Source organism: Pristiophorus japonicus, chromosome 3 (genome assembly GCF_044704955.1).
Source record: "Pristiophorus japonicus isolate sPriJap1 chromosome 3, sPriJap1.hap1, whole genome shotgun sequence".
NCBI classification, from domain to species: Eukaryota; Metazoa; Chordata; class Chondrichthyes; family Pristiophoridae; genus Pristiophorus; species Pristiophorus japonicus.
The window spans coordinates 73,989,568-74,010,799 of record NC_091979.1 but is presented as its reverse complement, the minus strand read 5'-3'; the positions used below and the strand labels follow the sequence as shown (position 1 = coordinate 74,010,799).

At 42.6% G+C, this 21,232-nt stretch overlaps 1 protein-coding gene across 1 annotated transcript in view; it reads right to left on the bottom strand.

Annotated features, from left to right (window-relative positions):
- LOC139253997 (inactive dipeptidyl peptidase 10-like) overlaps nucleotides 1–21,232 on the bottom strand; it is a 963,662-nt gene that overhangs the window by 228,133 nt on the left and 714,297 nt on the right. Inside the window, exon 7 of the mRNA XM_070873609.1 lies at nucleotides 8,498–8,550. Within this exon, the coding sequence (XP_070729710.1) occupies nucleotides 8,498–8,550 (53 nt within the window). The remainder of the gene's footprint in view (nucleotides 1–8,497; nucleotides 8,551–21,232) is intronic.

Here is a 21,232-nt window from a genome sequence, read left to right as displayed (position 1 = left end):
GGATAGCTCAGATGAATACATGGCTTGAGGACTGGTACAGAAGGGAGGTATTCAAATTCCTGGGACATTGGAACCGGTTCTGGGGGAGGCGGGACCAGTACAAACCGGATCGTCTGCATCTGGGCAGGACTGGAACCAATGTCCTAGGGGGAGTGTTTGCTCGTGCTGTTGGGGAGGGGTTAAACTAATATGGCAGGGGGATGGGAACCTATGCAGGAAGTCAGAGGGAAGTAGAATGGGGGCAGAAGCAAAAGATAGAAAGAAGAAAAGTAAAAGTGGAGGGCAGAGAAACCCGAGGCAAAAATCAAAAAGGGCCACATTACAGCAAAATTCTAAAGGGGCAAAGGGTGTTAAAAAGACAAGTTTGACGGCTCTGTGCCTCAATGCGAGGAGTATTCGTAATAAGGTGGACGAATTAACTACACAGGCTGCAATTAATGAATATGATATAATTGGCTCCAGGGTGACCAAGGCTGGGAACTCAACATCCAGGGGTATTCAACATTCAGGAAGGATAGACAGAAAGGAAAAGGAGGTGGGATAGCGTTGCTGCTTAAAGAGGAAATTAACGCAATAGTAAGAAAGGATATTAGCTTGGATGATATGGAATCTGTATGGGTAGAGCTGTGGAATATCAAAGGGCAGAAAACGTTAGTGGGACTTCTGTACAGACCACCAAACAGTAGTAATGAGGTTGGGGATAGCATCAAACAAGAAATTAGGGATGCATGCAATAAAGGTACAGCAGTTATCATGGGCAACTTTAATCTACATATAGATTGGATTAACCAAGTTGGTAGCAATGCGGTGGAGTAGGATTTCCTGCAGTGTATTAGGGATGGCTTTCTAGACCAATATATCGAGGAATCAACTCTAGAAAGCTGGCCATCCTAGACTGGGTGTTGTGTAATGAGAGAGGACTAATTAGCAATCTTGTTGTGCGAAGCCCCCTGGGGAAGAGTGACCATAATATGGTAGAATTCTTTATTAAGATGGAGAGTGACAGTGTTAATTCAGAGACTAGGGCCCTGAACTTAAGGAAAGGTAACTTCGATGGTACGAGACATGAATTGGCTAAGATAGAATGGCAAATGATATTTAAAGGGTTGACAATGGATAGGCAATGGCAGACATTTATAGATTTCATGGATGAACTTCAACATTTGTACATCCCTGTCTGGAGTAAAAATAAAACGTGGAAGGTAGCTCAACCGTGGCTAACAAGGGAAATTACGGATAGTGTTAAATCCAAGGAAGAGGCAATATAAATTGGCGAGAAATAGCAGCAAACCTGAGGGCTGGGAGAAATTTAGAATTCAGCAGAGGAGGAAAAAGGGTCTAATTAGGAGGGGGGAAATAAAGTATGAGAGGAAGCTTGCAGGGAACATAAAAACTGATTGCAAACGCTTCTATAGATATGTGAAGAGAAAAAGATTAATGAAGACCAACATAGGTCCTTTGCAGACAAATTCAGGTGAATTTATAATGGGGAACAAAGAAATGGCAGACCAATTGAACAAATACTTTGGATCTGTCTTTACTAAGGAAGTCACAAATAATCTTCCGGAAATACTAGGGGTTCGAGGGTGTAGCGAAAAGGAGGAACTGAAGGAAATCCTTATTAGTCAGGAAATTGTGTAAGGGAAATTGATGGGATTGAAGGCCGATAAATCCCCGGGGCCTGATAGGCTGCATCCCAGAGTATTTAAGGAAGTGGCTGAAGAAATAGTGGATGCATTGGTGATCATTTTCCAACATTCTATTGACTCTGGATCAGTTCCCATGGACTGGAGGGTAGCTAATGTAACACCACTTTATTAAAAAGGAGGGAGAGAGAAAACAGGGAATTATAGACCGGTGAGCCTGACATCGGTGGTGGGGAAAATGTTGGAATCAATTCTTAAAGATGAAATAGCAGCGCATTTGGAAAGCAGTGACAGGATCGGTCCAAGTCAGCATAGATTTATGAAAGGGAAATCATGCTTGACAAATCTTCTGGAATTTTTTGAGGATGTAACTAGTAGAGTGGACAAGGGAGAACCAGTGGATGTGGTGTATTTGTACTTTCAAAAGGCTTTTGACAAGGTGCCACGCAAGAGATTAGTGTGCAAAATTGAAGCACATGGTATTGGGGGTAATGCATTGACGTGGATAGAGAACTGGTTGGCAGACAGGAAGCAGAGAGTCGGAATAAACAGGTCCTTTTCAGAATGGCAGTGCAAGGTTCAGTGCTGGGACCTTAGCTATTTACAATATACATCAATGATTTAGATGAAGGTATTGAAAGTAACATCTCCAAGTTTGCAGATGACACTAAGCTGGATGGCGGTGTGAGCTGTAAGGAGGATGCAAAGAGACTGCAGGGTGATTTGGACAGGTTAGGTGAGTGGGCAAATGCATGGCAGATGCAGTGTAATGTGGATAAATGTGAGGTTATCTACTTTGGTGGCAAAAACAGGAAGACAGAATATTATCTGAATGGTGACAGATTAGGAAAAGGGGAAATGCAAGGAGACCTGGATGTCATGGTACATCAGTCATTGAAGTTTGGCATGCAGGTACAGCAGGTGGTGAAGAAGGCAAATGGCATGTTGGTCTTCATAGCTAGAGGATTTGAGTATAGGAGCAGGGAGGTCTTACTTCAGTTGTACAGAGGCTTGGTGAGGTCACACCTGGAATATTGTGTTCAGTTTTGGTCCCCTAAGCTGAGGAAGGACGTTCTTGCTATTGAGCGAGTACAGCGAAGGTTCACCAGATTGATTCCCGGCATGGCAGGACTGACATATGAGGAGAGATTGGATCAACTGGGCTTGTATCCACTGGAGTTTAGAAGAATGAGAGGGGATCTCACAGAAACATATAAAATTCTGATGGGATTGGACAGGTTAGAGGCAGGAAGAATGTTCCCGTTGCTGGGGAGTTCCAGAACCTGGGGTCACGGTCTAAGAATAAGAGGTAAGCCATTTAGGATCGAGATGAGGAGAAACTTCTTCACTCAGAGAGTGGTTAATCTATGGAATTCTCTACCGCTGAATGTTGTTGAAGCCAGTTCATTAGATATATTCAAAAGGGAGTTAGATATGGCCCTTACGGCCAAAGGGATCAAGGGGTATGGAGAGAAAGCAGGAAAGGGGTACTGAGGTTGAATGATCAGCCATGATCTTATTGAATGGCGTTGCAAATGTGAAGGGCCTGCTCCTGCACCTAATTTCTATGTTTCTATGTTTCTAAGCTCACCATGAAAACCCAGCGTTCAGCAGACTGACAGAAGCACTCTCAACCCTCTCATAAAAGGGATACACACATATTTCAGGTAAGTTTGCATTTAAATACTTGGACTGGATTTATTTTGATTTTATTGAAGTAGTGGCTTGGTGCAATTCATGTTAAAAGTTTTTTAAGTGTGCGTGGATTGCTGCTGGATGCTTGCAAGCCCTTGGATGGTACAGAAGGCCTCTGAGAAGAGAAAATGCTGGAAATACTCAGCAGGTCAGGCAACATCCATGGAGAGAGAAACAGAGTTCACGTCTCAGGTTGAGCTGCTTCCAAACCTGCTGAGTATTTCCAGCTTTTTATGGTTTTATTTCAGATTTACAGCATCCGCTTGCAGAAGGAGGAGGAAGACACAGAAGAGGAGGAAGTGGAAGAGGAAGACGCAGAATAGGAAGAAGCAGAAGGAAGGATACAACACAGACAGCCCCTTTCTGGCCAGGATATCCGGGATGGAATCATTTACCTGCAGTCCCAGTAACCACAACCCCAATTCTGCTTTCAACATTAGTCCCACATCTTACCTTCCCTCTGTTACTGAGCATCACAGCATTTGCTTGACCTCAATGCTGAAATAAAAGCCACCACAAAACAAACTTTCCAATCCAACTTCATACACTTATTCATCCAATATGACATCAAGAAATTAACTCATCACCCTATGTATTCCCTTAGTGATTATTTGTGTGTGTCTTTGGCTATCCTACTGATGTCACACAGCACTACCCCAATGGCTGCAGCATAGCTGTTGGAAGACTGTTGACTTTCACCGGAGGATGCTGCAAATGGCCTTGCTGGTTCACCTTGAGGAGCTGGTGGCTGGGAGTGTGAAATCGAGTGATAGTATTTCTTTATCTTCTTCTTCACTCTCCTCTCCCTCTTCTTGGTCACCCACTTGCTAGGCAGGCTGCATTTCTTGTGTGTGAAATGTGGAATGCACAAGGGTGGAGATTTGGTAAGGGTAGGGCGGGAATACAAGAGATGCATACCAGAAGGAGGATAAGGGCTCAGCCATGCCCCTGCCAAGAATGGGCAACACCGTCTCCTCCAAGGGTGTTAGGTGAAGCTAGTAATGGGAGATGTGTCTCGTGTTTGGTACAGATTGTTGGTAGGTGAGTGATTGTGGGGTCGGAGGAGAGCCACGCATTGAGCAGTGTGTGAGGCTAGTGGTGTACTTGGTAGGAGACAGCTTTTGAAGCTGCATTCACTGACCTTGATCAATGGTCTGAGATCACAAAGCTTCTTTGGTCACTGGAGCCAGGTGGTGGGAGTGACACTGCTGGCAGTGACCGCCTTGGTAATGTGGTTTCACGTTGTTTTTTCTGTAGAACCTCCTGGTCCCTGTGGGTAGAGAATCTGTCTTGCTGTGTTGACCCACTGCACAAAGTTGGAATGTTGCGTGCACGACATCAGTGCCCCTGCTCTGGCTTGCTGAGCCAATTGTGTTAGTGCTGAAGCACATTTCCCATTATTTTTTAGGTGTGGAAGGGAATTCGGCTTTAAGAGCTGAAGATTCCCATTTGGGAATTCTTTTTAATGTAATTTTTTTTCAGAAGCCAGTTAAGGTGTAAAGGCTGAAAAGTGCATATTTTTTGATCATTTTTAACTGTATCATTTCAGAAGGCATTGCCCTTTTAAGAAAATGACAATACTTTGTGAAATTCTCGCCTTGCTTTCAGAGGCTGTTTGGAGCTGCTACGCTGCTTATGGACACCACATTGGGGCCTGATGCCAGGACGAACGGCACCAGGAGGGCGTTACACGGTGAGTTAGCGCTGGGCTTATAATCATTGGTTCCCAACGCCAATTTTTCAGTCCTACCAACATCACCATTTTCGCAGCTGTTAACTTGCAGCTGCTGTGGCAACAGCACCTTTCATTTCGCACTCGAATTTTTAGCCACATAGATTGGCCAAGTATATTACCACTATATATCTGCATGTTGCTTGCCTATTTGATCTAGAAATTGGATGAATTATTCACTACTGTGAGATTAACTTTCAAGGTTGACTGTTCTTGAATTACGTGCCTCTGGATAGAATGGGAACCTATTTTGTAAAACAAATTAAAAGAAAATGTACTCTGTTTGTTTGACCTCTGCTCTGATGCTGCAGAAATGCAATTTTTCCCTTTCTGCATGGATGGGCACGAGATTTTAAAGGATCAGCCAATCCTAAAGTGCCTGAGTTAGACCAAATTTTCTGATTCAATTCAGTTGTAATTACCAATAATGTTCTGTAACTTTTAATAAAGCAAGAGTTTCTTTGATATAAGCCACCTTATTATTTTTGTGCTCACTTACAATAAGTGTTATAGGAACATGGGTTCACACTACCTGAGTAGCTTTCTGGACTGTCTGTGGGATCAGCGCAGTCAGAATCAGGGGAAGTCATAACGGGGAACAAAGAAATGGCGGACCAATTGAACAAGTACTTTGGTTCGGTATTCACGAAGGAGGACACGAACAACCTTCCGGTTATAAAAGGGGTCGGGGGGTCTAGTAAGGAGGAGGAACTGAGGGAAATCCTTATTAGCCGGGAAATTGTGTTGGGGAAATTGATGGGATTGAAGGCCGATAAATCCCCAGGGCCTGATGGACTGCATCCCAGAGTACTTAAGGAGGTGGCCTTGGAAATAGTGGATGCGTTGACAGTCATTTTCCAACATTCCATTGACTCTGGATCAGTTCCTATGGAGTGGAGGGTAGCCAATGTAACCCCACTTTTTAAAAAAGGAGGGAGAGAGAAAACAGGGAATTATAGACCGGTCAGCCTGACATCGGTAGTGGGTAAAATGATGGAATCAATTATTAAGGATGTCATAGCAGTGCATTTGGAAAGAGGTGACATGATAGGTCCAAGTCAGCATGGATTTGTGAAAGGGAAATCATGCTTGACAAATCTTCTGGAATTTTTTGAGGATGTTTCCAGTAGAGTGGATAAGGGAGAACCAGTTGATGTGGTATATTTGGACTTTCAGAAGGCGTTCGACAAGGTCCCACACAAGAGATTGATGTGCAAAGTTAGAGCACATGGGATTGGGGGTAGTGTACTGACATGGATTGAGAACTGGTTGTCAGACAGGAAGCAAAGAGTAGGAGTAAATGGGTACTTTTCAGAATGGCAGGCAGTGACTAGTGGGGTACCGCAAGGTTCTGTGCTGGGGCCCCAGCTGTTTACACTGTACATTAATGATTTAGATGAGGGGATTAAATGTAGTATCTCCAAATTTGCGGATGACACTAAGTTGGGTGGCAGTGTGAGCTGCGAGGAGGATGCTGTGAGGCTGCAGAGCGACTTGGATAGGTTAGGTGAGTGGGCAAATGCATGGCAGATGAAGTATAATGTGGATAAATGTGAGGTTATCCACTTTGGTGGTAAAAACAGAGAGACAGACTATTATCTGAATGGTGACAGATTAGGAAAAGGGGAGGTGCAAAGAGACCTGGGTGTCATGGTACATCAGTCATTGAAGGTTGGCATGCAGGTGCAGCAGGCGGTTAAGAAAGCAAATGGCATGTTGGCCTTCATAGCAAGGGGATTTGAGTACAGGGGCAGGGAGGTGTTGCTACAGTTGTACAGGGCATTGGTGAGGCCACACCTGGAGTATTGTGTACAGTTTTGGTCTCCTAACCTGAGGAAGGACATTCTTGCTATTGAGGGAGTGCAGCGAAGGTTCACCAGACTGATTCCCGGGATGGCGGGACTGACCTATCAAGAAAGACTGGATCAACTGGGCTTGTATTCACTGGAGTTCAGAAGAATGAGAGGGGACCTCATAGAAACATATAAAATTCTGACGGGGTTAGACAGGTTAGATGCAGGAAGAATGTTCCCAATGTTGGGGAAGTCCAGAACCAGGGGTCACAGTCTAAGGATAAGGGGTAAGCCATTTAGGACCGAGATGCAGAGGAACTTCTTCACCCAGAGAGTGGTGAACCTGTGGAATTCTCTACCACAGAAAGTTGTTGAGGCCAATTCACTAAATATATTCAAAAAGGAGTTAGATGAGGTCCTTACTGCTAGGGGGATCAAGGGGTATGGCGAGAAAGCAGGAATGGGGTACTGAAGTTGAATGTTCAGCCATGAACTCATTGAATGGCGGTGCAGGCTAGAAGGGCCGAATGGCCTACTCCTGCACCTATTTTCTATGTTTCTATGTTTCTATGTTTCTATGAGTTAAAACAGTTTTCTGCTGAGCATGAGATTGTAAGCAAATGTATCTATGCAGATCAGAAGGTTAACTTGCATGCCAATCAGGTTGGAGATTAGATCACTTGTGTTTATGGGAATGGGAAGAGTTTATGAGGGCAATTAGGTTACTTGTGATCATAGTAATAAAATGATGGGAAGAGTTTATGGTAGGTCAATATAACCATGATGGTAAAGTCATTAGAAGAATTAAATGCATGTTTGTTTAGTTCATGTCACTTGTATGTATTTTTGATGTGTTATGATTTATTGGTGGTATGGATGGAATGTGGAGATCAAAGGTAAAGAATAGTATAAGAGATGCGAGTGAACTATTCTATAATAGCTCGTACTGTTTTTGGATAGTATGATGTCTCAGCTCTCATACTGGTTTTGTGAACTATGAGGTTTCAATAGAGACTGACCTGCATTGCTACAACTGAATGTATGTGTGATCTGGTGTTTAAAGTAATGAGACAAAAAGGAACAAGAAAGCAGTTCAAAAAGGATCAACCCCCAAAATGTCAAAACATTTTCATGTTATTGATAATATTTTTAATATGAATATAATGGATTATTCCATCTTTGTTATTCTAATATAAATCATATCATGACATAATGTAACATTATAATCCAGAACTAAAAGTGCAAACAAGGTGGCCTAATCTTTAAATATCCTATTACAAAGCTTTTTCACTGGCTTGAGGCAAGGGAGGATCAATACATTGCCACTAACAATTCTGTTGTTGTTGGAAGTAATAAAGAAATCTAAAGGTTCCTATTCTCCCTCCCAACAATTCTTGATTGGTGGAGGATGGTCTGGAGAACAGCAACTGTAAAATAATGAAGGAACGAGGGGCAAATGGTAAGAAGGACTGAAAAAGTGAATGTTATATGGGAAATCTTAAAGCCATTCAATCTGTGTTAACACCACAAAATGGAATATTCTTGTGCATTTTAAATGTTTAATTTTTGTTTCGATTCTTACAAAATACAGAGAAAACTGAAATAACTTTACGAAGAGATATTTCACTGACCTGGTATCTATGTCATAAATAGCATATGATGCAGTGTAAGAGTAATGATAGACCTGTAAAAGATAAGAAAAACATCACATCATTATATAAAGAAATGGCCTTGTTGGCTTTTTCTGCTTATTCTATGAATAACTGTACCCTAAAGAACATTTGTTTTTCATTTAATTGAGTCATCCTATATGAGAACAAATTAAATGCAGTGGTTATTAATTTTCTGAATTAATTGTAAGGTTTGTTATTGTTGTTAAAAAAAGCGATTAGCCAAAATACAGTAAATTTTCTTTTTAATTCTGATCCATCTTAATACTATATGTATTTTTCTAATCAGAAAAGTTCTCATTTCATAATTGATACTTACATAATTAGAATTTTAGATATTAATATGAGTAAAATATAATTCATTACCAATAGCCTTTTATCAGTTCTAAACATTGGGTCAGATTTTAACTTAGGCCACTTGGTGTAAATATCATCATCATCATAGGCAGTCCTTCAGAATCCAGGAAGACTTGCTTCCACTCTTAAAATGAGTCCTTAGGTGGCTGAACAGTCCAATACGAGAACCCTGTCACAGGTGGGACAGATAGTCATTGAGGGAAAGGGTGGGTGGGACAGGTTTGCCGCACGCTCTTTCCGCTGCCTGCGCTTGATTTCTGCATGATCTTGGCAATGAGACTTGAGGTGCTCAGCGTCCTCCCGGATGCACTTCCTCCACTTAGGGCGTAAACAGGGTTGCAGTGGCCTGAAAATGGCTTGCTATCCTGTTTACACTGACGCTTCAGCTGCTGCCAACCGCTAAGGGACTTTCCATTGGGCTACCTGTTTCAGCCAGTAGTCACTTCTAGTATGCAAATCAAGGTCCTATGATGAATGTCATTTTGATGGTCAACCAGGTAGACCATGTGCTGTGCAGTTTTTCCAGGCAGTGCAGCAGAAGAGGCACCAAAAAGGTATATTTACAATTTGTTGCTATGGGGCAGGAGGAGTGATAGCCCACCCCCACCACTCCACATGGACCTACCTTCCTGCCAGCCAGGACAGGCTCCGCGGAGGCTGCCCGATATTGCACCAACCTGGAGCTGGCGAACTGCAGCTGGAATCCATTTGGCTCCTGCAGCTCGCTGGCAACATGGTAATCAGGCCCGGCTCCTTGAAATTGACTCAGCCTCCCTCCAGACGGATGAGGCATGCTCCATTGGTCAGCCGTCTGATAGTTAAAATATACCCCATTGAGTCTCATATCAGGTTAGTTGATATTGGCAGATCACTGATGAATCATGAAATGTATTTAAATCTTACATTCAGAAAATAATTTCTGCCACTGAATAATGAGAGTCTCCTGAGTAAAATGAGTGAATATATTACAGCCTGTGTAATTAAGCTCAAAGAGTTAAGTCTAATGGGAATTCTACAATCTCTAGAAGTAATTTTGAGATCACTGTCCCTATAAATATTTCACTTTTCTAGCACAGTGAGATAATGGATACTACCCTTTAAGTGGTTACAGTAGCCTTATAAGAATCAGATATTACACAAAACATAAGCCTACCAAAGGCTGTACAGAATTAAGAAATGGAGATCAGAAAAGCACCACAAATTGCAATTAAAATATCTAGGGGGATTTAAATGTTAAACAAACCCCAACATGCTACATCTTTTAAATGGAAGTTAAGTGTACTTAGAACGTTTCAGTGCAAAACCTCATAAGGGAAAAGACATGCATATTCCATAAAACAATAGAAGTTTACAGCACAGAAGGAGACTTTTTAGCCCATCATGTCTGTGCCAGTTTTTTTTTCTGGTCCAATACAAAATTAATCCTACTGCCCTGCTCTCTCCTCATAATCTTAAATGTTCTTCAGAAAAAGATTCTGAACATTTCCCTTCAAAGATTCAATGGTCTCTGCCTCAATTATTTTCTATGTAAAGAAATTTCTCATTATCTGAATCCTCACATGCCTAGAGACAATTTTAAATTGATGGTTCCTTGTCATTTGCTTCACAACCAGAGGGTCAGGGGTTGGATGAAGAATATACACCCGAAACATCATAACCTGTGTTTTCTCTTTATAGATGCTGACTAACCTGCTGTGTATTTCCAAAAATTTCTGTTATTTGTTGGAAGAATTAGTCTTTCTATATCCATTCTGTCAAAATTCTTCATAATTTCAAAAAGCTTTATTAAATAATCTCTTAGCCATTTCTGCTCCAGTCAAAATAGCATCTCAAGTATCTCCTTATAACTACAGTTTTTATCACCAGTCTCATCCTAGTGAATCTATGCATTATACTTCCTATGGCTTTAATGTCCCATCTATATTACGATATCCCAAACTAGAAGCATTACTCAAATTGTGGCTTAATCACTGCTTATACATATTATCATTACCTCTTTACTCATATACTCTGTGTCCCTATTATAAAACACCAAATTGTACAGGTTTTATTATGGCTTATCTCTCTGTTCCTCCACATCCATCAGCAACCTTTTATTGATTGTATATAGATCAAACTGAGCCTACAGCATTGTTTAAAGACCATTTACAGGATACAATCGTAACACAAGCTGCATCAATTAGGACAACTTGGAAGGCATAGTAGAACTGTTTGCATTGACAGAGAATACCATTGGGAATAATGACTAGTTAAGTAATTGGAGTAACCCCTTGAGTGGAGATTGGAATCTAGGAGTCAGTACACCAGGCTTTTCTTTCTATTGCTACATATGCCCGCACAATTTTGGAATAAGCAGCTAAAATTACTTGGTGAAAAGAATGGAATGTATTAGTGATAATCTGTAAAAGCTTCAATAGAATTTTAGTGGATTATCTGAAATAGTGTACAAAACAAAACTCATTCAGCTGCTGTTCCCTAAGAAAGCTAAAGATTTTTTAAAAATTGCCTGCTGAGGACAGTAATCGCTCTAACCAATAATAATTTTGAGTGGAAAGGATATCATGGATCAAGCAATAAATTGTATGTAACTTGGAATACAGGTAAATAGCAGAGAGGAATAGGAGCGAGGTTGGAAAATAAAACAGTTTTAGTTATGGCAAATGGTCCGCACCCCTAATGTCAATACATCTGTTCTCTCCACAGATACTGCCTGTGTTTCCAGGGTTTTCTGTGTTTGTTTCAGGTTTCTAGCAGCTGCAGTTTTTTGCTATTTGTTGGGTGGGACCTCCTTCAGTGAGCAAGCAGCATTCTGTAAATCTTAATCAACCACTCAGTTCATATGGTTTCAGTGTATACATGTGCTGGTTATAGTTCTAGAAGGGCAAATAGAAAACTTTTTTCAACCTATTTCTGAGCACATTCATCCATTCAAAACAATGGGCCATAAATTGCAGCCTCTCCGGGTGTGTACAATGTGCGCACGCGCCCGAAGAGGCCCCGCAAATTCCGGGTTTAGGCAGCACTGCCCACGCGCCTAACCCAGCATTTGCGATCTGTCTAAATTGACAGATCGTATGAATGCGAAAATAAAAGACCTCCACAGGCGGAGAGCTAAACTCCTGCCCAGCAAATGTCCTTAAAACTCTTACACCTGGTAAAAGCAGGCGTAAAGTCTGCTTTTACTAGTGTAAGAGTTTTAAAAGATAGAAAAGATACATTTTATGACTAATTTTTATATTTAAAAACACTGTCCATTAAGGTAAGTTTATTTTTAACACTATTAAAGCATTTCTTTTTCTGAAACATTTAATTTAATTCAATTTCTATTAATTTTAAATAATGAGGCATATTTTTTTTTATTTATATAAAGTGTTTTCTTTATTTTGGAGAGTATTCCCATTCATAGTAATGGCAGCTCCATATAACAAGACTGTGGATTTAAAAATATTCGGGGGCGTGGCCTATTCAAATTAACTTTCTTGACAGGTCTTGTGGGTGGCACTATTTTCCGAATGAAGCGTGATGTCACAGGCTGCCCAGGACTCTGCCGGTTCAAAACAGAATCCTCCATGTGCGCAAGGGCTGCAGGTAGGTGTTCATCATATTTGGTGGTCGGAGGCTTGTGTCTGCGGGAAGCTTCCAACCGCAATTTTTGGCCCAATAATCGAATCTCAGTAATTTGGTGATAACTAAGATTTTAAAAGAAATCACTTTTCCTTCTTACGTATCTTCAAAAAAGTAAATATTTTTAAATTTCGTAAAACTTGTAAATAAAACAAATAATCCAACTTTGACAAAGGGATGAAGTAAATTTCACCCAATTTGGAAAATCTAACGCTTCCACTGCACCTAATCCAGTGCAGTAAACTGAGCAAATTTAATTCTGTTTCCAAAAATTGATTTGCTTGAATGTCAGATAAATAAAAAGTAAAGTCCTGGTTACCTAGATACACATGGAAAGAAAAAAGAACCTACAAGTTCAGATGAGCTGGAAGTGGATTTGTGTTACTTCTAGAATTTGAACAACTTTGATTGATGCAACAGCTAATTAAGCAACTCCTCCATTCAATCTTAATTTGGAATCACAGCAGATTAGGAGTGTCAAAGGAATCGTACTCTAACTGCTGCCAGAGAGTAAACACAGCATGTTCATTAAGATAAGAAAACAATTCTAATCTATGGAGACATATATCACAGGGTTTTAATTAGTGGGCATAACAGCTTAACTAAAGCCCCATTACAGCAAGCAAATGGAATGAATATAGATCAGACTGATCCACATTTATTTGCTCCATTGTGTTTTAATACTCCATTTACACAGGGAGGTAGCATCTCTTAATCAGTATATTGATGCAGCTATCATTGCCTTATGCCGACCAATACATCAAGTATGCCAGCATTATAAATGGCATCTGCAGCACATATAATGAACTGTGGTACAAGTAAACATATCTTGTGATGGTTCAAGCATTCATGCTGTGCCATTTCATTGACACCATTTAATGTGATCTTGTAGAACAACTACACCTTCATTAGAATTGTGGTTAGGTTACAAGGTCATTTACCACTATGGTTCATTTTCATTTGATCTGAACAAAGCACTGGTGTAAACAGCTGCAAATACAGTTACTCAGCATGGATTATTAATAATGCCACTCGCTTTTCCTTTTCAGAAATGATGATGATGATGATATTTCAAACGTTGCTGGTATCACATACTATTGACTAGGAATTCATGAGCCAGCCTGGTTTTAAGTATCTCATTTGATTTGAGCCGAGTATAGACCAGCATATCAGATTTACATGGAATTTTGCAGCACAGGAACAGGCTATTCGGCCCAACAGGTTTATATCCACACCAGCCTGTGAATGTGAATTTAGATTCACATCTCCTGCTAAACTGTTGTCCAAATTGAAAGATCACTTTGATCAAGAAATTTTCCCATGCAATGCCCGCTTTTAGGGCACTAAATGGCCTCCTAAGCCTCCAATATGGCAGGCAGGAAGCGCTTGTTCATTATGAGCCAGTAATGCATCATCCACCATATTGGTAAAGGCCAAAAAAATCAACGTGCAGTGCTCCGCCATTTAATTAGATCATGGCTGATCTGATCATGGACTCAGCTCCACTTCCTGCCCATTCCCCATAACCCTTTATTCCCGTATCGCTCAAAAATCTGTCTATCTCCGCCTTAAATATATTCAATGACCCAGCCTCCACAGCTCTCTGGGGCTGAGAATTCCACAGATTTACAACCCTCTGAGAGAAGAAATTCCTCCTCATCTCAGTTTTAAATGGGCGGCCCCTTATTCTGAGACCATGCCCCCTAGTTTTAGTTTCCCCTATGTGGAAATATCCTCTCTGCATCCACCTTGTTGAGCCCCCTCAGGATCTTATAAGTTTCGATAAGATCACTTCTCATTCTTCTGAACTCCAATGAGTATAGGCCCAATCTACTCAACCTATCTTCATAAGTCAACCCCCCTCATCTCTGGAATCAACCTCGTGAACCTCCAATGCAAGTATATCCCTCCTTAAATTCGGAGACCAAAACTGTACGCAGTACTCTAGGTGTGGCCTCACCAATACCCTGCACAGTTGTAGCAGGACTTCTCTGCTTTTATACTCTATCCCCCTTGCAATAAAGGCATGCCAGCGCTGATGACTTGGAGCGACGGCCATTCCGACACTGATGACACTACATCCACCTCGCTCGAAAAATAACCCAAAAAGCTGAATTTCCCCGGATTGTCCGCCCCATGCATTGGGGCGGAAGGAGCACTTAAAATCAATTTTGGCCCCAAGTTTCTGTACACTTGCGTGATGTGAGGCCTTCAATACCCTCTTCTCCCAACAGCTGTAGGTCTCTCAATTCTTTCTCAGCCAGAAATAGGCCTAGTAGCCCACACACAGTCTAAAACAACTAACTAGAAACTTGCCTGAATGTAGCTGAGGATCATAGGAACAGGAGTAGGCCATTCAGCCCCTCGAGCCTGTTCCATCATTCAATGAGATTATGGCTGATCTTTATCCTAACTCCATCCACCTGTCGTGGCTCCATATCATTTAATAATTTTGGCTAGCAAAAATCTATCGAACTCAGATTTAAAATGATTAATTGAGTTAGCATCTACTGCTTTTTGTGGAAGGTTCCACACTTCTACCACCCTTTGTGTGAAGAAGTGTTGCTTAACTTCTCTCCTGATTGTAAGGTTATGTCCCCTTGTCCTAGACTCTCCCACCAGAGTAAAACGCTTCTGTCTATCTATGCTATCAATTATTTTCAAAATCCTAAAAACCTCAATCATCCCTTAACCTTCGATATTCCAGAAGGAAAGAAAGACTTGGAATTATATAACGCCTTTCACGACCACCGGATGTCTCAAAGCACTTTACAGCCAATGATGTACTGTTGGAGTGTAGTCATTGTTGTAAAGTGGGAAACGCGGCAGCCAATTTGCGCACAGCAAACTCCCGCAAACAGCAATGTGATAATGGCCAGATAAACTGTTTTTTTTAATTATGTTGATTGAGAGATAAATATTGGCCAGGACACCGGGGCTAACTCCCCTGCACTTCTTCAAAATAGTGCCATGGGATCTTTTTCATCCACCTGAGAAAGCAGATGGGGCCACGTCTCATCCAACAGTGCAGCACTCCAGATTTATGTACTTGAATGGGAGTTGAACCCACAACCTTTTGACTCAAAAGCAAGTGTGCTACCCACTGAGCCACAGCTGACATGGAATACAAGCCTAGTTTATGTAATCTTTCCTCATAATCTAACACTTGGAGCCCTGGTAACATTCTGGTAACTCTGCACTGCATTCCTTCCAAGGCTAATATATCCTTTCTAAGGTGCGGTGTCAAGCACTGTACACAGTCTTCTAGATGTGGTCTAATCAGAACTTTGTATAGCTGTAGGAAAACCTCCTCTCCTTTGTATTCTAGCCCTCTAGCTTTAAAGGCTAACATTCCATTAGCCTTTTTGATTATTTTTGCACCTGACTACTACATTGTTGTGATCTATGTACATGGATCCCTAAATCACTTGGGCCTCCACTGCTCCTGACACTTTAAATAATACAGTGTAGCCTCCTTCAGAATTGTTGCTGCCAAGGATTTGTGGATAGGTTTTAGAATGAACGAATACAAGAAGATTGGTAGGAGAGTCCTTAACCAGCCCCAGGACCCTAATTTACATATAATTATTAGGTACCCAGCGGCCGAAATTGCCCCGCGCTCTGTCTGGGGGCGGTAACCTTCTGGCGCTAACGGGGCACAAAAAAGGGGCAATTTTGGCCCCCCCAATGTTTTTAGGCAAGTGGCTTAATGACGAAAAGTTGCCTGAGCCAATATGGCATCGGGCACACTACCAGCACAGTTCGAGCATGGCGACAACGTGAACCTCAGAGGATGGATGCTGATTTTACACCAGAAATATAGACAGCCATGAATTAAATTTCTTCCCCATGGGTACTTAATATTTGAAGAACATGCTTTCTCCACTTTTTATTTGCCACTTTCTTTTTACTTGTGTTTGTTCTATTTTGTGCTGTAACTTTCATTATTAATTTTTGTCCCCTATCTTTCTCAGTCCCAGTTCTGTATCAACATGGATCACCAACTTAAAAGATCTGTTTCTTTCAAGCTCAGGTGCTTTTTTTCTACCCTAGTTTACGTTATTTCTATTATTTCTACTTAATTTTCTTTCTCTTTTCATATATTTCTGCTTGATACTTTTCCGTGTAGTTTTAATTGTTGATTTAATATCTTATGTATTTCTTGTATTATTACATTTTTATGTTGTTACCAGTTCTTTTATTTTCTTATTTCTGCCATTCTTTGCTCCCTCAAATAAATATAGATAGAATTCAATGCAGTGAAAATGAGGAAACACAATATCGCCGTTAATTAGCTTAGTGAGAATGCATAGAATGAGTGTATGGAGGGCAGATATGCACCAGCATTGATGAGGATCTGTACAAAAAGCCAGGGAATGTGTTACTTATGCTATAGTGTAGTTGAGAATGTGGATGAAAATCAGCAGAGAAAGGAATTGCAGTTGAGTTGGAATGGGGTGTATGTAAAAGATTTCGGCAGCATATATTTGCAACACCAGATTTCTGATTGGTCCCAATGGTGGACAAGAGCAGATTTCTGATTGTGCGCCTTGGAGGACAAGAGACACCCAGCAGTTTGTCTGGAATGTGTAATTTGATCCTGCCTGCTGGAAAGTAATCAAGATCTCTGCAATGTGTAATTTGATCCACTTATTTCACAGATTCCAAAGCTCACAGTGCTAACACTACTGCTTTCAGAGAACAGTCAGGGCTCACACTCCCAGGTTAGGATAGTACTCACACTGTTGAGCTCAGATAAGAAGGGGTGAGACCACGGAGGGATTTCAAAATGAGGATGAGAATTGGTGTTTTTAAGGAGGTTGATGCTCAATGAGCCATTGTAAGTCAACGAGCACAGGGGTGATGGGTGAACGGGACTTGCTGCCAACGTTCCCTCTAATTTTTGTTTAGGCCGAGCTGCACCTTTAAAGGATTTCGAGGCCTGGCATGTATTCAACCAGCACTGTAACACATGTATAAACTGACAAGTTGTACACTGTGAGAACAATGACCACTAGGTGGTGAACTTTTGGGAGACAATCCTAACCTGGATCTTCAGATATAAAAGGGGAAGCTCCACCCACCTTCATCACTTGAGTGCTATGGAATAAAGGACAGGTCACAGACTGACCTTCTCTCAAGCATGGGCCTCGTGTGCATTTATACTGTATAGTAAGGACGTATCAATGGCGATGAGAATGAGATCCTCGAGGATTTCGAGGCCCATTCAAAATTCCATGCATGTGTGGTTTTTCCCTTGAAAAGCCAGTGGAGCCGAATGCACAGGACCTCCACAGCACAGCTTAAAGGGAACATTGCTTGCTGCCTGTTAGGATATGTGCAGTAGAGTTTTGGATGAGCTCAAGTTCATTGAGGGTGGAAAATGGGAGGCTGGCCAGGAGAATATTGGAATAGTCGAGTCCAACAAATAACACTTAAATATAATTGCATGCATGTTTGTAGGACCAACATAGAATACACTGGGGCGGGGGATGGGGGCAGGGGGTAGAGGGAGAATGTGGTGGAGGTGTAAGGGGGGTGGGGATGGAAGAGCATGATCCAGGCCGTACAGAGAGTGGAAGAATTTGATCCATCTTCTCATCTAAATCACATTCTTGCTATCATTCCCCACCCCTTTAGACCTGGATCACATTCTTCCCCCAACCCTGCTGTTCTTACCATGCTTCCCATCTCAATGAGTTCCAGACCTTACACGTCTCCCCCTCTGAGTTCTTGATTCCACTTTCCCCTGCTACGCCCAGAGTTCCTGACCGTCTTCCTCAAGTGACCAATTTGCTCCCCCCTCCCCCGACAGATCTCCAGATCTTCAGAAGCCCTCCCCCCCACTGTGAGCCCCTCTCCCCCCTGCGAGCTCCTCCCTCCTTGTGAGTTCCCCCAATCCCCTCTCCTCTCTCCCCCCATCGATCCCTTCATCTCTCTCCTGCACCTCTATCTCCTCTACTCACTACCCCCTCTCAATCCCCTCTCCTCTCTCACCCCTTGATCCCCCCTCGATTCCCTCTCCTCTCTTCCCCCTCGATCCCCTCTCCTCTCTCCCCCATCAATCCCCTCTCCTCTCTCCATCCTCAATCCCTATCCTCTCTTGCCCTCAATTCCCTCTCCTCTCGCTCCCTTCTATTATCTCTTCCCCCATCAATCCCTCTCCTTTCTCCCCTCTATCCCCTCTCCTCTCTCCCCCCTCAATCCCCTCTCCTTTCTCCCCTCTATCCCCTCTCCTCTCTCTCCCCTCAATCTCCTCTCCTCTCTCCCCCCTCAATCCCCTCTCCTCTCTCCCCCCCCCCCCACCCACTTCGATCTCCTCTTCTCTCCCTTCCCCAATCCCCTCGCCTTCTTTGCAGGGTGCTGAGGAAAGTGTGCCAGTGCAGGCCACAGCAATTTCGGGTGTGCATGCATGACCGGGTCGAGGGGCATGTGCAGTACTAAATGGGAGCACATGCGCAGAGGGACCAGAATACCGTGGAAATACTCAGAGTGAAGGATACGTTTTTGAACCAGTAGATTTAATGCCAATCCCATTCTGAGTGAAACTGTCATAAATTTCAGTACAGTGTTTTATCTACCACAATTTTAAAGCTTTAGAGTTAAGTTTTGAAGAATACAAACTGCTATTTTGTGATTTTCCAGTCTATGTGAAATTGTGATATAACTCTGCTGACAAGTACACTGTCGAGCCGGCAACAGCTCAGATTTGAGCTTATCAAAAGGTGGCAAGTCTAAGGCCAAGCAACCACAAAACATTATAGATAAAGTTGTTATAAAAAATGATAGAATCCCACAATACTATAAAATGAGAAGTCACAGATCTTTTTCATGTGCCTTGTATTAATTCTTTATTTTCATACACAAAACCCTAGTCTAAGGTTTCATTAAAAGCGATGATGCATGTGCTGTTATGAGGAAATCAAGCAGAATTAAATATTGCTGTTATCTAAAAAAAATTGCTATTGATTTTTAGAAGGTGCCAGCCAAAGGATCACCTCCTGAAACTAACCGCTGGTTGTTATCGTTACAGTCTCCCACTGACACAATGATTGAAAGGAGAAGAGGGCTCAGTTTTCAATTTGGACAGCAACATCTGCAGAATTATTTTAAAAACATTATCACTGCAGTCATATTAATAGTGTAGAATTTAGGAAAATTGGTCATAACTTTATAAAGTCAGGCCTAGAAATTCGGGTTTTTTGCGCCTCCCGGGGGTCACTAACCGGGCGCAGACAACTTTTCGCCCCCGCGCAGTGCCACTAATGACTTCCGTTAAATTCTGCAGGAGTTTAGTGGCGCCGGTAACCCGTGGCGCCCAGCTCCACTGCGCTAGCAATGGCAACGTCCCGTGCATAACGTGCACAGCGCCCCGTTATCGCCCCGGACTCTAAATTGGGTATCGCCCAGAAGCTGCGGCGGGCGATGCCAGTGACAGATTCAGGGGACATGAACCGGACGGCAGGCCACTTATGGGGTGATAGTTAAAGGGGAAGTGTCAGCCAATGAAAAAAAATCTGTTGAGTGCCAGGCTATTGGCACGGCATCCCCACTCCCTGGTGGTCCATGGAGGCCTGTTTCATCCCTGCAGAGTTTACAGCTTAAGCCCTTTCCTTTAATGAAGGGAAGAGCCTCTCCTATGCAGCAGCACTACGTGGTCCAATGCGTAGTGCTGTGCCACACTCCCGACCCATCGGCCCCACTACTGCCCCAGAAAGGAAGTGGAGCACGTTATTTTGTGCTCCACTTCCTTTCCGGGATGGTAACCAGAATTTAGCTAGCGGGGTGGGACATATGCACCTGGTGCAAAATGTCCCACCTCCCGGATGTTACCACCCCCAAACTGGCGCAATGGAATTTCACCCCCTCAATGTATTTTGAGAAGATTCAGACTTTAGGGGCCCAACATTCAAGAGAAAAATGCTTTCTGTGCACCAGCAGTTGCTGAAAGTACTGGACTATTGCAACTTGTCAAATAGTGGGAAGGAGTCCGCTACCAACTTGTGTGGGATTCCCACACATGGCATCAACACTCGGCAGGCAATCATGGAGCATGTAATCACCTCAGTGGACACTGGGCCTTCTTGAAGGAGCCTGTGGCACTAGTAATAGCATCACTGAGGGATGCTCATTGGGTCCATGCAGGCTCTGTGCTCCACTATCTCCTCTGCTTTGGATAGCCAAGGGGACTTGAATTTTGTGCCCCACAGATTTGTGCTGATGCAAAGCCTGGTAACAGTGGCAGTCGTGCAATGGGAATGTCTCTCAGGATGACAGCACATCTAACACTTGTCAGCCTCTCAAGCAATGCCCGCCATGGTGCCGGAAAGCCAGCTGGGCCAGACTGCCCCAGCAGCTGCCGAGTTACTGCAGTGTGAGGTCGGGCCTGCTTGGGCAGCAACTCATCGAGGTCACTGACCACAAGAATTTCAAAATCTCTTGACTGAGCCACAGCAGCCTTCCACTTCCTATGCTGGAAGCCCTGGGGGAACACCTCATAGCAGGACTACAGTAAGTAGGAAAAAATTCCAGACAGGCATTATGGGTTCAGGCCAGTGTGATAGTTAATAGGTAGGCAATTGTGCAAGTAAGTAAAATGATAATCATTATGAAATCTTTGTGTGCAGAGAGTGTTCCTGCATTAGCTGATGATTCTGCAATGTTAGTTGATATAAATATCAGTGTTGGTCTTTGAGTGCATGCAGCTTATACAAG